The sequence below is a fragment of the Rhinichthys klamathensis genome, unplaced genomic scaffold (assembly GCF_029890125.1).
Source record: "Rhinichthys klamathensis goyatoka isolate OS25496 unplaced genomic scaffold, OSU_Roscu_1.1 h1tg000221l_1, whole genome shotgun sequence".
Classification (NCBI taxonomy): domain Eukaryota; kingdom Metazoa; phylum Chordata; class Actinopteri; order Cypriniformes; family Leuciscidae; genus Rhinichthys; species Rhinichthys klamathensis.
This window is the reverse complement of record NW_026606745.1, coordinates 2889242-2907090: the sequence shown is the minus strand read 5'-3', so window position 1 is coordinate 2907090 and position 17849 is coordinate 2889242. Positions and strand designations below refer to the sequence as shown.

At 40.3% G+C, this 17849-nt stretch overlaps 1 protein-coding gene across 2 annotated transcripts in view; it reads left to right on the top strand.

Moving 5' to 3' along the window:
* kctd1 (potassium channel tetramerization domain containing 1) overlaps positions 1-17849 on the top strand; it is a 37516-nt gene that overhangs the window by 10352 nt on the left and 9315 nt on the right. Inside the window, exon 1 of one of the 2 annotated variants that reach the window (XM_056264518.1) lies at positions 11751-13393. The exons of the other annotated variant lie outside the window; for it this stretch is intronic. Within the exon in view, the coding sequence (XP_056120493.1) occupies positions 11867-13393 (1527 nt within the window). The 5' untranslated portion in view covers positions 11751-11866. Of the gene's footprint in view, positions 1-11750; positions 13394-17849 lie in introns of those variants that run through there. 2 annotated transcript variants of the gene reach the window in all.

The window sequence follows — 17849 nt, the reverse complement described above, 5'->3', positions numbered from 1 at the left end:
AGGTGAATTTCAACCAATCTGTGTTGAAAATTATTTAAATTCTTTTAAAATGTGACAGCTCAAACAACACAAATGAGAATGACACAACAGCAACAATAATGACTAGTGTTATGCCATTTAGCGAATAATAGTCTCTGCATAACCTCACAGCAACCTACAAAGAGGGTCCAGTGGCACTCTCCCAGCAAGTAGGGCCCGAAGATGACAGTGGCTCCTTTAAGAATGTTTTTCTGACAGGAAAAGAAGAAAACATTCATGAACAAACATAAATAAACTTGACACCTAATGAGTTCAGCAGCACTGAACAATAACCTTAAACATTTATATAACTCTTACTTTTAAGAAATAAGTACTCCTGGCCCTGGAGCTGCCCTCCAAAATCAGGCGCATAGCCTGACTATTAATTGCCTCTGTCCCAGGCTGGCTCTAAGCGAGGGAGAGAAATGGTTTAAGTCATTAAATCATGTTAGATCTATATTTGATTTGTATGTATGTATGTGAGTGAGTGAGTGAGTGAGTGAGTGAGTTTTATTAAAAGGTATGACTTACCCTGCTCATGATGTAAAATAAGGCATCCATTACCTGGTGAAGTAATACGTTAAAAAAATAAATTATATATATATATATATATATATATATATATATATATATATATATATATAAACTGCAATCAATCACAATAGAGTCAAGGTGAAGGGAAAGAGGATAATTTTTTTTTTTTTTGAAAGAAATAGAGAATTACCTCATCTGGAAGTTTAAATTGGCCTAAAAGGGCCTCCAAACTGCTCAGAAAGATTTTGAAGGGCCCAACTGTCCCAATGACATCGTCACCATGAAGTCCTTGGGACTTCAGTGTTTCTAAGTCTGCATTTGTGAAGAAAATAAAAGTCCCAAAATAGGTAACCTTACTTAGGCTAACAGGCACAAATGTAAACCAATCAACTATTAGGCTACATGTAGCATATACAAACCTACTTTAAAGTAGTGTTGGCAATTCAGCAAATTAGTTTTTTTTTTTCCTGATTTTTATGATCTCTGGTGACTAAAATTCACATTTATCGACTAGCGACTTTTTTGCCGACTTCTGAATGTGTTGGTTTCACACGTTGTTTTGGTGATAACCATCAAAATACACAGTCTAACAGCGCTCTGTTTCAAGTGCTTGTCTGTGAGTTAGTTATGTCACACTAGGCTGAAAGAGGCAGCTATAGCATATGTGCAAAAGTTTTAGACACATGCACTATGTTGAGGCAAGTTGGGGCCAAATATTATACAATTTCTAAATAGCCAAATTGTGTTGAATGCCATACCAATGGTGTTTTATGTTACAGTAGCGCCAGCACTTCTCATTATTTCACTAATGGTAGGCTACAGCCTCATTGTGGCCCTATTACATAAAAACAATCTTGCAAGTGCCCAGACCTTGTGTTGCCCATGTGCATAATCGTCCTAAAAACACCATTTAAAAAAAGTACCGGAATGTGCTCTACCTGGTCGGATGTAAATATGCAAATTATATCATTATTTATGCAGATGACGCAAATGACTAACATATATTAGGAAAAAAATAGTATTGAATAACTTACCATTCATTTGGCTTGGTTAAGTTTCCCTTTAAAGGCAAAGACAAAAGACAAAAATTAAAAACATGTATTTCTCCTGAAGCATTAAATTGGATACTTATGAGAACCTATGACTATGATACTTACATACCTGAGGCGAAACTTAAAGCTGCAGTCGGTAGCTTTTTTGGAGTTAAAAATGATCCAAAATAGATATTTGAGAAAATACATAACCAGCCAGTGGTCAAAACTATCTGCTTGCCGTAGCTCGATTCAAAGTGGTAAGCTTGTAATAATGTTTTTGATTCTGGATTAATGGTTTAATTAATGGTGGATTTCCACGGGAGATTCGAGCATGTCTTTGCGCCATTACGTCTCATCTGTACACACACATCTGCTCACCCACATCTACACACACACATCTGTACACACACATTTGGAAGAAGATACACATAAAGAAGACTCTCGGCTATATTGTGTGTCAGGATGTTGGAGGCGGAGATTTAAAGCCTTTTCTCACAGTACTTGATAAAATTAAACTTATCAATTTAATGGCAGAGCCAGAAAGGTTCAAACGACAATCACCAGTGACAACAGATTCGCCCACTGTAAAATGCAAAAGACTTCGTTCGGACTTCGGAGTGTCAAAAAAAAAAAAAAAAAAAAAAAAGAGGAAACAGCACCCAGACACGCGAAAACAAGGAAGGATACATATCGAAAGGACATTACATGTAGTCACGGAATGCTGACGCTGTTAACATTAACAATTTGAGAACAAAGTATAATTTGCACGGTTTGACGTGATATGATAACTTATAAGAGATACATAAGCAGACAATGTCTGCCCTGAGACCAGAGAAGCCAAGCTGACTCCCTTATCCAACTACGTTGCCCTGAGAAGAGAAAAATACGACTTCTGCCCTGAGACCAGGAGGGATTCACCTGCCCTGGGACAAAATTGCGGGAAACAGTCTCTGCCCTGGGAAGAGATGAGACTAAACAGTCATGAAGGAAAGCCAAATTTATAATTTAGACGGACCTCTGGCCTGAGACCAGGAGGGATTCACCTGCCCTCAAACAACTTCTCACCTGAGACCAGAGAAGACAACTGACTCCCTTTTGTCCAACTACGTTGCCCTGAGAAGAGAAAAATACGACTTCTGCCCTGAGACCAGGAGGGATTCACCTGCCCTGGGACAAAATTGTGGGAACCAGTCTCTGCCCTGGGACCAGATGAGACTAAACAGTCATGAAGAAAAGCCAAATTTATAAATTAGATTAGACGGACTTCTGCCCTGAGACCAGGAGGGATTCACCTGCCCTGGGACAAAATTGTGGGAACCAGTCTCTGCCCTGGGACCAGATGAGACTAAACAGTCATAAAGAAAAGCCAAAATCTAGAAATATCTGTCTGCCCTGAGACCAGGAGGGATTCACCTGCCCTCATACAACTTCTGCCCTGAGACCAGAGAAGACAGCTGACTCCCTTTTGTCCAACTACGTTGCCCTGAGAAGAGAAAAAATATGACTTCTGCCCTGAGACCAGGAGGGATTCACCTGCCCTGGGACAAAATTGTGGGAACCAGTCTCTGCCCTGGGACCAGATGAGACTAAACAGTCATGAAGAAAAGCCAAATTTATAAATTAGACGGACTTCTGCCCTGAGACCAGGAGGGATTCACCTGCCCTGGGACAAAAATGTGGAAAATAATGGTCTCTGCCCTGGGACCAGATGAGACTAAACAGTCATGAAGAAAATCCTACAAAACAACTTCTGCCCTGAGACCAGGAAGGATTCACCTGCCCTGGGACAAAATTGTAAGAAAGATACTCTCTGCCCTGGGACAAAATTGTGGGAAACCATATGGAATGCCAAAGCTGATTTTATTATAAATAAATCAATACATAATAAATATATGAAGAAATGTAAAAAAGCAAAAATACATAAATAAAGAAATGTATTTTTTTTATATAGATTTATACTTTTATTTCCTTATTTATGTATAATTGTATTTTGTCATACTCTTATTTATTTATACATTAATTTATTTCTACATTTGTTTATTTATACATTTATTTGTCCCTATGCTAATGGGGGGGGGGGGGGGGGGGCGTGTTTTACCTCAGACATCAGCAATCGAGCTCAGAGTAGCCGTGCTGAAGTTTTGAGGCCACAGTGACACCTTTTATAAATAAATAAATAAATGTGTGAAAAATGCAATTATACATAGGAATAAGGAATATTATACGGAAATAAAAGTATAAATACTAATTTATTTGCACTTTTTTACATTTCTTTGTATATTTATTTATGTATTTAGGCTTTTTTTTTACATGTATTCGTATATTAATTTATGTATTTATTTATTTATAATAAAGTCAGCTTTGGCATTCCATAGGAAAATTCCATCTTTGCCCTGGGACCAGATGAGACTTAACAGTCATGAGGAAAATCCTACAATACAACTACTGCTCTGAGACCAGGAGGAATTCACCTGCCCTGGGACAAAATTGCGGGAAACAGTCTCTGCCCTGGGACCAGATGAGACTAAACAGTCATGAAGGAAAGCCAAATCTATAAATTAGACTACAACACCCTAAATAGTCATTTATTATTTCAATATGAGTACAGTAAAGCTTTAATTGCAATGTACTTAAACAAGTTTTCTAGCTCACCTGATTAGCTTGACTAGCTAGCTTAGCTAACGCTTAAGGTTTACATGTATGTGCACACACTGAAAAGATGACGTTTTTCTGAGTTATCTTGTTCTTCTAAATTTTTGTCATAAGAACTGCTTTCAACAGCCATTGCAACATTTTAGGGGGAAAAAAATCACACATAGGTGCATATATAATGTTCCATTTTCGAGAATATTAGGTTTTTGTTTTTAAAAAAACTTACTTTGAAATGATGAGATTCCTCTTGCCTGCACAGCGTTGTGATTTTGACGGTTGAGATTGGAAATGGTGGCCCCGCGCTGGCCCCGCCTCTGCAATTCTCTCCTCTCTTGCGATTGGTTGTCAGATTAAACCAATCACAAACGTTTCTGCCCTCAGGTCAACTTTGAGTCAAGAAAATTCCCACCAGCGTGTGGTACTGTCACCTGACATTTCAGTCTATACGGTCCAATTAGATAACCTGGCCAAGGGTTGTCATCAAAACGGGCATAGTGTGCACTAGACGGGGTATCTATCTATTCATCTACCCATCCATCTATCTAACTATCTATCTATCAGTGCAACAATATACACTGTATGCAGATGAAGAAAAAAACTAACCCTGAGATTGAATTTGAAACTTTTTTTTCTTTTTTTTAAGTTCTCTCTTCAGCTCATGTTGCCTTATGGGATAGCAAAGTGTCCATTGGTACATCATCATGGGATTGATCACCTATACTGTGTCATGAAAACCTTTTGAACATACGTGATTAACAAAACAGAATTCAACATTATAATGCTAGTGAATACTGGGTACTTTAGTTTAGGGTGTGTTCACACTTGTAGTTCTGTTCGCTTGTTTGGTTTAGTCCGACTCCGGACCAAAGCATTCGCTTAGCATTTACAATTTCACATTAGGCATTTTAACGGCAAACCTAAAGATACCAAACCTAAGGGCATAGATATGTTCACAACAACCTGATTGGTCAGCTTTTATTATTTAATATCGAACATCCAGAACAATGTGTGCTGGGCTAAATGCACATTCTGTATGTGCGTAGCCTACATATGATGGTATTTTGACCAGCTGAAAACCTGTGAAGAGCTTATTAAATGTGTAAAGGAGTCAAAACACGCACACAAACGCAGATCTGCTGCGAGGAGACACGGATCTGATGCCTGTACTGTAAACGAACTGTGATGAGCAACATCGTGCTTGAGCATTCTGTCCTTTTAAGGGTCCCATTTTTGGTTCGTTTACATATCTTTGGTGTGTGTTGCGTTCATATTTCATTCGAACCGCACCAGAGTTTGTTTGGAAGTGGACCGAGATCCATCTTTTCAGCGTCTTGGTCCGCTTGTTTGATGTGCACCAGGATATAGATGGCAGCGTTCACACACTTATTCAAATGAACCGCACTCGCACCAGGGTTCGTCGTAATCGAACCAAACATACCAAGTGAACAAACCCTTAGATTATTAAAAATGTTTTTCACAGTAAGAAAAAAGCAATTATTTTAATAACTGTTCACTAAAAAGGTTCTTTGGGGAACCAGAATTGGATCCTATGTGGTATCACTTTGCCCTGCTTTCACAGACCAGGCTTAACCTAGTCTCAGACTAAAATGCATGTTTGAGCTGTTTTAACTGAAACCAACTTGCACTGACATATCTTTAAATTTGTCAGTGCCATTGTTTTTTCTCGATGTACACCAGTAATGTTTTGTTTCTAAGGCAAGTTTATAAAAGCTACTTGTCCTAATTAAACTAAGGCCTAATCCTGGTTTAATCTAAGCCCAGTCTCTGAAACCAGGCTCTTGTGTGGTGAAATTGTGCATATAGCCAGATTTGACCTGTACAAATGAAGGTTGCTGCTTTCCTGAGAAAGCTTTGCACAGACAACACAGCCTCATTTGTTAAATCTGGTATAGGAATCTTGTATAACTGTAGGGGATCATAAAGTACAAATGTAATTGGTCTCGTAGAGAACACAAGCATTCCTGTACGGAACACCATCACCCACTAAAAAGGCACACACAATGGATCGCACGCAGCGAGCTGAATTGCTGCCCACGGACAGGGCAGAGTTGCTGAGTTTTCTGACTCATTCTTGAAGAATATTCAACATGTTAATGTGAGCTTGGAATCACCTCAAACACAGGTTACTAATCCTCAGTCTGTCTTCAGCGCTTCTCCGACACATCCATACTTTGCATATGCACCCATGAATATGGATAAGATTAAGAGTGGGATGTCATGCAAGTCTTTCCATCTTTCCGTCTCTCTCTGAGTCCCCTGCGCCACAAACATGGGAAAACTGTAGCCTAATGGTCAGACTTATACGGGAACGAGCCAGCACCAGGGTTACTATCATTAACTAAAGCTACTGAAACCATTACAAAACATAACAAAATAAACGTCAACTGAAAAATAAATATATATATATATATATATATATATATATATATACTTAGCTAGTTCAGCTAGTTGCCAAAGCAACATTTAACTTGAAGTAAAATAACTAAAACATAAAATGAATAAAAAAACGATATATATTTAAGAGGACAAAAACGAACAACAAAATTACTTAAAAATACACAAGTAAACAAGTAAATTATTCAAATTCAAATAATTGATAAAACTATAATAGTATGATAATAACATTTGTCTAGCACACAGACTTGAATATATATATATATATATAATGGGTCTCATTCATGAAACACGAGCAGAACGAATTTTTGTGTAAATCGTGTGTAAAGTGGTTCTTGCGTAAATTTTCGGATTCATTAAAATGTTCGTATTTTCCAAATGTTAGTTGGTACCAAAGAAATCTACACCTGCTCCCAGCCACGCGTAAATAGTGCGCTTAACACCCGAACGTTTTGCTCATTAATAAGGCTGCATTTCAATTCACCTTTAATTCACATATTTGCACAGCATTTTGAAAAAATATTATATATAGTAATTACAGACGGTTTTTCTTATTATGAGAGCCAGTAATAGCATCTGCGATGGTGGTCCTTCTCCAGTTTGAATACTATTTTTCCGAAGTGAACTAATTCGTTTTTTGCTCTCAAGCTTAATGTCGAACCATTTTCTTCTCACTTCTGGGAATGTTCGATTAACAGATGAAACTCCATTAACTGCATCTGTAATATGCTGCCAAGCTTCCTTTTTTTTTAGGACCAGATACGCCACTATGTACGCTTGAAAATAAAATGTGGCGTTTTGAATGAACTTCTGATAATAAAACTTCAATTTCTGCATCTGAGATTTTTTTTTTCCATTCGCATTCATGTCATAATAGGATGCTCATATATAGTTGTCAGTCGGATTTAATGGGCGGGATTTATGGTAATTGAGAATGAATGTGCACGCGCATCCCATTTACGACTGATTGGAATTCATTAACACACACACACACATTTCACTATCCACATCTGACGTTTACGAAGTATTTGTGAATCAGGAGAAGAGTTTTCGGGAAGGTCTCTTTACGCGCAAATCACTCGCATATTTACGAATGTTTCATGAATGAGACCCGATGTGTGTATATTCAACAGTCTGTGTGCTAGACAAATGTTATTATCATTTATATACTCTGTAACAGTCAGTGCATTATTGAAGCAGTGATCAGAGAGGACCGTCATGTACTACAGGTGCTCGATTTGATTTCCATCTCTCCCACACCGGATGGCTCGCCACATTGGTGTGCTCAAAGATGGTTTCTCTCTCTCTCTCTCTCCGAGCCGTACATACCCAGACACACACTCGCACATTCAGTAGTTACTCCTTTTTTTGCAGCCTCGGGCTCTGGCAGTAAGTTCAGCTATATCGCACCTTGGTGTTCCTCTCTCTCGCTCGCTTTCATTCTCTCCCAAGCCTCGGAGGTAGAGGCGATTTGTGATGCTGCGCTCACACTGTTTTTTAAAAAGTGCTTCCTCTGAACTTCTCTATCTCTTCAGATTAGTCAGGGAACAAATTACCTGCCTGCACATAAAAAGCCCTTCTCCAATCCTCCGCACAGCCATGTAACGAGCCTGATCTCCCTTTTGAAGAGTGGGCATGTTATTTTCCCTCTCGCCTGCAGGCTACCCTGCCATGCAAATGATTATGAAATTAAATTTAAAACTATACATGTATTCAGCCTCTCTCTTATCGCTATCTGCACAAAGCGCATACAAATCAGGCCGGGATCAGGGCCCCGGCTCAGGACTGCACTTTAAAGCTTTGCTAATTGCTAATTGGGTATCTAGGTGTGAAATGGGCTCCGCTAACGAGAATTTAAAATGTGGAAAGGAGGGTTTCTGTTCTGCTCTCACTCTCTCGCTCTGTCTTTCTCTCTCCTTCTCTTTCCTTTGAGAGATGTCAGAGCTGTTTCTGGTGACATGCCTGTGGGCAGGAATGACAGAATGAGACAAAAGAAGAGAGGTCTCTCATTTCAAAATGGAGGCTCATCCTCACATAGGGATATATGTGTTCTGTGCGGAGGAGAGAAATGAGATACGGGTCCAACGTTACCTCGGCCGTGCGAAAAGAGTGCCGGTAGTTTAATGATTAAGGATTCGGGCTTCTAACAAAGGCTGTTGGTTGAGTTCTAGCGGAGGGTAAACCCGAGGACTCGAGTTACAGAGATCACCGTCCTGTTACATTGGCATTATAGCCTCGGGCGAGAGACCTATTTATGCCGGGTTTCTCCCAAGGAACTGTGAACCTCGGGAACCTCGGCACTGCACATTTGAGGTCTTTCTCATTCGAAACACAGCTCTTTCAGGTCATGGAGCTCTCAAAAGCCCAAAAATGTGTGTTGCCTATAGCAAGTGAATAAAACTAACTACAAAACTGAATTCTGATTTTGCAAGACTGTTCATTGTTATTGTTTATTCTCAAAGTTCTATTCGTGGTACTTGCAATGACATGGTTTTTTCCCCCTCTGAAATCTATTAATTAATTAATTTTATTTATTTATTTGAAAAAGAAGAAAATGTAACATGCATGACTTGAATATGTACTGTATTCAAATATAATAATAAGTCATTGTTTTGGGGGGAGGGAAGGCATAAAGTCAAAAAAGAAAAGAAAACACCTCATGAGGCACATTTTTTAAAGTATAATCACGTGGTGCAAACTAGCAGAGAAAAATAAAACAGGAAATGATATCATAGAAAGGACCCCTCTTTTTATGACAAGGCAAGGTCAAGTCGTAAATGTCATGTGGTGTGCGTCGTGTGACTTCTCCAAACTATATATTTATGAATTAATTCATAATTGAAAAAAAATCATATACTTTTTACTTTATAAAATATTTTAAAAATTGTTTAACATATTTAAATATATTTTATTATATAAATATATTGGTCTAAGGAAAATTGAATTAGTTTCACTTTTATTGTTTTGTTTTACTTTGTTACACCACATGACACGTTAGAGTCATTATTTAAACTTTTCTTTTAAAATAGCATGAACATTATTAAAACACTCTTATTTGCTACTGACCTTTATCTTTTCCTTAAAGAAATGTTCACAAGACTATGGAAAGACTCTGACCGTATAAAGTTAATGAGTCAGATGATCGCTGTTGATTTGCTGATGGATGAATAGAGCTTTTTTCCATCCCTCCTCTAGCTTTGAGCCCTACTGAGCTCTAAAATCCGCTTCCTCATGCGTTGCCTCTCTCGGAGGCACAGCGCCGGAGACAAACATCTGCCTTATTCTCCAGAGCCAAACCTCAGCTCTGTGCAGTTCATACTCAGACAACGGTTGCCTCGGGGTTCTCACGACACACACACACACACTAACACAGGGGAGAGGAGAGAGGCGTGAATGTAGAAGCACTTGGAAATGTGTTCTTGATCAAGGTCACTCATATAGGATTATCTTGTATCGGTCTAATGACTCAAATGAAAACTGGCATATTTTGCCATATAAATTGTATTTAGAGATTAACAGGGCCAAAAGTAATTTCATCCGGGGTACTCTAGAATCATTCATACATAAAAAGATCAATGTATAATCGAGTGAGCCCTGATCTAAGCTATGATGCATTTCAAAGGGGCTCTGTTTACATTGCAGCCTCTATACAGACTATGAGAGGAAAATGAAAATCTGCTCCAACCTGAGAAAGTCTGCAGTGAGTTCCAGCTGAGCTCTAGTTGCAAATCACACATTCATGTATATCAGAACAGCGGAAGTTAAATGCAGTCCACTCACACTGTCACATCAGTAGCAAGTCATATGCGAGTTCAGCAAAAAATGAAAATTGTCCATCAGTCATTCACCCTAATCCGTTTCTTGATTCTGTGGAACAGAAAAGGCAACATTTTAAATAATAATAATCACTCTTTTCCATGCAGTGACAATGAATGGGGACTTGAAGCTTCAAAAAAGGATGCAAAAGAACCATAAAAGAGTCATATGGACCATTTAAGTGCTATATTGCAAGATGAGCTCGGCTGGAAGCCACGTTGACTGGATCATTGATTCAGTGAGTTGATCTGAATCAGAATTGACAGAATTGTTTGTTTTGTAAACGGCATCAACTGGTTCATTGAAATGTCGCCTTAAAAGAATGATTCGTTCACAAACCAGACATTATTCATTCTCTCAAAATGGATTTCAAGATTTCCAGTAAACTTCGATTGTCTTTTTCTGGTATTTTATTACTTCTAAAGACTTTAAAGATGTGTACGTGTAACCGGCCCTACTCGACATGCTCCGAGCGGGATTTGAACCGGGGTGTCCGGCGTGGGAGCCGGGCACGTCAACAAGGACTGCAGCCTGTAGCGCGCCTGTTGAGGCCAGGAGAGTGAGGTTTACATGCACAGCTCTTACTGGCCTATGTCTGTTTTATGACCACTTTTATGATATTTATGGTGCTAAATAATGTGTAGCTTGACAGTTTCACTTTCATTAAATTGCAAAAAGTGTGCAGGAGGATATTATTTGAGATAATATAGGGTTGGAGTGAGAAGTTATGACACAATATACATTTGTAGGTGAACTGTTCCTTGCAGTTTCACCTGTTTAGAGTATAGGTTTTCTGCCTACTGGCCATCATTGCATACACAGACCCGTGGTTTGCACTTTATGCTGTGTCGAAATTATTCTTACCATGCACAGAAATATCAATTAGCTCACCACACCTTCATCTCTCTCTCTCTTCCTCCCATCTGTCACATTCTCTCTTCCTCTCACACATGCACAAAAGGCTGTATACACACACACTCGAAAGTATATGGATGGCCTCAGGGTTAGACATGATCACAGCTGCTACTGGAAACTCCCAAATCAAGTCAGCCTCCCTGAGCTACATAGCCCTTTAATAATTAGCAGGTGTGTGTCTGTGTGGGTGTATTAACGACATAATTTACTGCTTAATTCAGCTGCAGTCCGATACAGAGTATAGCTGACCGTTTGCTTCTTTCTCTCGCTTTATCTCTCCATCCAAGTTTGAAAGTGTGTGAATGAAAGAGTCTGTTTCGGGCATTTTGGGGCAATCTATAGCTCCCTTTCCCTGCACCTTTAAGAGCGCGTGCCTGTTCTCGTAGCTGAAGGTCACTAAAACGCACAAAAAGCTCTCAGCTCTGCGGTCCAATATAGCGCATGCGCAGTGCCTCGGGACTCATACACTGTCAGACTGCAATATGGCGAGAATGCCTGGCAGCGGGGACCAGTGCTGTAGAGATGATGAACCGGACCCGATGTCGGGGGATCGGGAGAGAGACGGAGGCTCGGGCGAGGAGGAAGAAGAGGAAGAAGAGATTCAGGAGATCCAGATCACAGGGGAAGAGGGAGAAGTGTCAGAAGAAGAAGCCGAGTTAGAGTGGGAGGAGTGCGGGGAGCCTGACAGCTGCGCTGCTGCTGCCGTGGAAACGGGGGAAGCGGTCCTTATGCGGAATACGGACCAGCTCGAGTCGGCGGCTGGGGACCCGCTTTTCGCCGCTTTGGACTCGGGACCCGAGGGAGACATGCACCACTCCAGGCTCAGCGAGAACACGCGCCTGGCCACCCGGTACGCGGTGCGAATCTTCCGGGAATACCTGACGGAGAAGGCGCAAAGTACGGACTTTGAGAGCATGGACAAACACGCGCTATGCAAAGTGCTGCGCTCGTTCTACGCGGAGGCGCGCTCCAAAAGCGGACAGCTGTACAGCAAGTCTTCCCTCATCAGCATCCGGAGCTCGCTCAACCGGTACCTGAACGAGCCCCCCTTTTGCCGCACGCTGGACCTCACCAAGGACCCCGAGCTGCGCAGCGCCAACCTCGCGCTCGCTGCGGTCATACGCAAGCTGGAGGAGCAGGGCGCCGGTCCCGTGGTGCAGAAGCAAGCCATCACGCGCTCCGACCTGAGGAAACTCTACACGTCGGCCGTGTTCAGCGCCAGCTCGCCGTTTGGGCTGCTCAACAAAGTGTGGTTCGAGACTTGCATGTACTTCTGCACGAGGGGGCGGGAGAACCAGCGCGAGCTCGAGGAGGACTCTTTCGGACTGGCCGTGGACGAGGACGGACGGAAGTTTGTGTACTTTAAAGCGCTGGGGCCGTACCACAAGTCTCGTTCCGCCTCCTGGACGAAAAAAAGATCCGACACGGACGATGACAATCTTCCCCGCATGTACGAGACCGCCACGGAGTTTTGTCCCTACGCGAGCTTCGTAAAGTACCTCACGAAGCGCAATCCTCTCTGCAAGGCTTTTTTCCAGCGCCCACGGGATCACTGCAGCGAGACCGACACGACGTGGTACGAGAATAAAGCTATCGGCAAGAACCTGCTGGGCACGAGAATGCAGATGCTGTCGCGGGCCGCCAAACTGTCAAAGACCTACACCAACCACTGCATCGGCGCCGTCTCCATAGCAACGCTTAACGGCATTGCGGGCATCGGGTCAAAGTTAGCGCCTCTCCACGTGTCCCCGGAAACGGTCAACAACCGAGCGCACCTGCAGCACGCGCTGCACTGCGAGGACGAGGCTGAGGCCGAGCTCAAACCGCAGAAGGTGATCAAACGCCCGCGGACGCTCGTCTATCCGGTTAGTGTTTCGGGACCTGGGGCATCGCCGAAAAGACTCTGCGCGCGCGCCTCCGTGGAGCGCGCGGACACTCCAACGGTCACCGCGCTGGTCTCCTCTCATTGCGAACTCAACGGAGAGAGCCCTCATATGCTCCCCTCACAGGTAACAGCGATTTCATGTCTTTAGCACATCGGTATAGCATAAAGACAAAACGCTTTTGCCGCGTGGCACGGTCTTAGAATAGTGCTTTAAACCATTTAGGACCAGTTTTACTAGCGGCCCTGTTGTCTGTCAATCACATCAGTCAGAGGACAATTGTTTTTTCACACCAAGTGTATTTATGCAAATTAACGCATTAAAGCAACAACCGTGGGATGTTCAATTTGACTCATCTGTGTGTGTCATTTTGCATGGAACATTTGTCAGCAAATCCCAGATTTACTTCTTCATTATAATGTACATTTTCTTTACTGTATAACCAGGGCTATCTTGTGAAAGAGTGCTATATCAGTCAGAAATTTTTACTCACCCTCAAGTTGTCCCAAACCTGTATGAGTTTCTTTGTAACTTCTGCTGAACACAAAATCAGATGTTTTAAAGAATGTATAGTTGTGGGGCACTATTGGCTTCCATAGTAGGTATGGAGAGAAAAAAAGAATACAATGGAAGTCAACGGAACAATTTATTGTTCAGCAGAACAAATAAATGTATACATGTTTGGGACGGGACAAATGATTTAAATGAAAGCCTATCCCTTTAAATTTGAATTATGCCACTGCTCCCCAACAATGCACTATATGAAGTATGCATTATCTTTTTTAAACCTGTGTTTTGAGGTCTAGTGTTTCTAGACTAAGATAAATACACCTTTAAGTTAGTTATTAGATATGCATTTGTTCTTTTTTTCTAACTCCCCATCTTTATAAACCAGTCCATCTCCATTTTTGCTGGGGTGGGGGGGGGGTGCAGCAGCAGCACATCTGCCATTGGCGGTCCATTTGGGAATGTGATTAAGATTGATTTCTTTATATGTTGGTGAATATTTATTATTATGCTTTGTAAGTAGGCTGCACTAAAACAGGCACATGCTTTCTTCAGCCTTCAGCATGAAAGTGAGTGTGAAAAATAAAAGCATTTGTTGCCTGCAGACGAATGAGCTAATAACGCACCTGTGCAGGGCTCCAGCAAATAACAATGACTCCTAAATATAATACCTAAGATGAGTTGTTTGTAGTGTGTTCTTCAGCTGCATTACATTATATTAATGATCAGAATTAACAGCCACTACCTGTACCACACTAAAAGATTAATCCTCAGGAGTTTATACCTGTGCTTTTTTTTTAGTACAACCTCGGCTATATTGTCATTATGAATGTTCAAGTATTTGCTGCTGTTCTTTTCTGTTTGAAGTTGCCATCCACTAAAATAACAGCATGTATTTGTCTTTAAAAAACGGTTTGGGGTAAATATTTATTAGGTAAATATTTATTAGCGACCCCTAGAGGGGGAAGAGAGTGCTGGAAAAAAGCATCCTGAAAAAAAAAAAAAAAAGGCCTTGTCAATTATGACACTTTGTAATTTCACATTCACATCCAATTATATCCTGTTCCCTCCTTGCTAATTAACTGATGTAAAATGAGTCTTTGCTGTTTTCTTTTCATATCTTAGTACTTGCTGTACATGCTGAGATGTGTGTGTGAGCTGAGTTAACAGTAAACCGTTTGGGTCAGAGACTTTGAAACTTTGAGAGACTTTTTCCCTCATGCATTCATTGAGTCATTTGCATTATTTAGCTCCACCATTACATTTACATGTACACTTCCATTCATACGTCTCTTATGCTTCAACAAAGCTGCATTTATTTAATCAAAAATACTGTAATATTACAATTGAAAATAACTGTTGTCTATTTGAATTTATTTTATATTATGTGATGGCAAAGCTGAATTTTCAGCATCATTACTCCAGTCTTCAGTGTCACATGATCCTTCAGAAATCATTTTAATATGCTAATTTTCTGCTCAAGAAACATTTCTTATCATTGTACAGCTTAATATTTTTGTGGAAACTCTGATACAATATATTTTATTATAGGATTCTTTAAATAAAATGTAACATTATAAATGTCTTTACTGTCAATTGAATGCATCCTTGCTGAATAAAAGTATTAATTTCTTTAAAAAATATATATTTTTGACCCCTAACTTTTGAATGGTTGTGCATATTTTTGTCATGAGACTGTCTCAACTGTCATGAGAAATTTAGAAAGCTTGTATGTATACCAATAGTGGTAGATCCTGACACATGATGCTTATACTGCATTATAACACTGACTACTGTTTCTGTTTCTAGACCTCTACATCTCAACAAACCTCTTTCTGCCTCACACTCTCAAATTACAATTAATCTACTGAAATATTCCAAAATGTGCATTTACTGGTCACCGTAAACACGGTAGAGAGCTCAGCTCTATTTAAACTCACATCAGTACTAATAATTCATCTTATATTTTCTTAAGTATATTTTCTTAAGTTGGTGTCAATGTCTTTCCAATTAGCTAATGGGAGAGCCAATAGCTCAAACCTCTCAGGCTTCCAGCACCATCCATGACTGTGGAATAAGTTGTTTTTATTCATGTAACACTTATTTTCAATGAATGGGTTGCATTTATTTACTGCACAGCTCACCAGACTTTGTTCAAGGCACATATTACTTCTGTAATGTGTGTGTGTGTAAGTTGACTGTATTTATTTTTGTCAAAAGTCTCTGCCAAATAAATAAAGGCAAACATTTTCCAACCCATCCTCTCATTTCCTCTTTGTATATAAAATTACCCAGAAAATAAAAGGCTTTAAAAAAAAATGATGCATGATAAAATGCCTCTTTGACCCAAGTTATTCTCCCCGTAGGCATAACACTCCATTCAGCCACCGTCAGAAAACTGCACCCGCTAAAATGCCCGGTTGTGCCAGAGATGTTTATCATTAGTGCTTTAATGTGCTGGCCTGGATACATGTTTACTTGCACGTTCTGTGTATTACCAAGGGTTAATGCTTGTTTTTCAGGTCGCTGTATAAAGCCAGTCTGTTGAACTCATTCTCTCCGCGCGTTTCATTCTGTAAGACAGTCGACTCAGATAGCATCACTCCACTCTGGGCGAAAAATGCATTGATATTGCACTAAGTACACAAGTATACTTATGTTACCGTTTACTTTTTTCTGTTTTTCATCTTTAAAGGAAATTTTGCCCATGGCTGTTTCATTGTGCCTTGGTAGAGAGTGACCGTTGAGATTTAGCAAACACTTATTTCCAAGCACAAGCAGATATATATCAGATATTAAGCCCATGAAACGAGCCCCTACTGAGGCTAATGAGATTGTGGCTACTGTAATGCTGTTTAGTGCTGACAGCGGAATCACCATTGATGCCATAATGGGTCAATTTAATTTGTTGTAACAGTTGTCAAGGTAGAAGTGATTATCTGTGTTTATGTTGTGAACCATTTAGCACTGCGCTCCCATTTCATGCTCATGACACACACATTAACCAAAATGAAGAGGCTGCTTGAAATTGTTTCTGTTATTCCAGTTTAGTATGCAGAGACTGCTATAAGCAAGCCATTGAAAGGTTGATTCCCAAAAGTGTGTAAAAACTGTTGTCCCGTGTCATTTTTAAAATGGGACTCTGAGTGTCCAAACTACCTGTTTTCTGACAATAGACAACGAGAGTTTGAGGCAAAAGAGGCTGTAGGTGTGCGGGAACCTGGAATTCTCTTTGGTTTCTGCTAGTGACACTGAAATGCAAGTCAACATGAAATCAAAATTGATACCTGTTTACTTACACAGACTCCTTTTGTGTACATTACATTGACGCATTGTATTCCACAAAAAAAAAAAAAAAAAAAAAAAACAGTGGTCCACAATCCTTTTACTTCAAAGGGCCAACTTGATTGAGGGTCATGGACTAAAAAATGTGAAAATGCATTATATCCAACAATGTTTTTTTTTTCTCTCTCTACATGTCAATGCAAGAATACAAACGCAAAAATGAAAACTCTGTCATTAATTACTCACAAACCCCGTAAGACTTTCGTTCATCTTCGTAACACAAATTAAGATCTTTTTAATAAAATCTAAAAGAGCTTTCTGTCCCTCCATTGACAGCCTTCGCAACTACCACTTTCAAAGCCCAACAAGGTAGTAAAGACCTCATTAAAGTAATCGATGTGACAATTTAATGAAGTGATGCGAGTGCTCTGTTTGTGCAAAACGAAACAAAACAAAAAAACGTGGTAAATTTGTAAATCACTCACGTCGCTTTATAAAATTGAGTGAGTAACATGGATTATTTTAATGATGTCTTTACTACCTTGTTCAAATTCATTACATTTATATACCGGTAGTGCTTTTATGGGTACTCAAAGCACTTTACCTATGGTAGGGGGGAATCTCCTCAACCGCCACCAATGTGCAGCATCCACCTGGCCAGAACACCCACCACACACCAGCTTACTGGTGGAGAGGAGAAAGAGTGATGAAGCCAATCAGTATGGGGATGATTAGGAGGCCAATGGGCAAATTTGGCCAGGATGCCGGGGTTAGACCCCTAGTCTTTTTG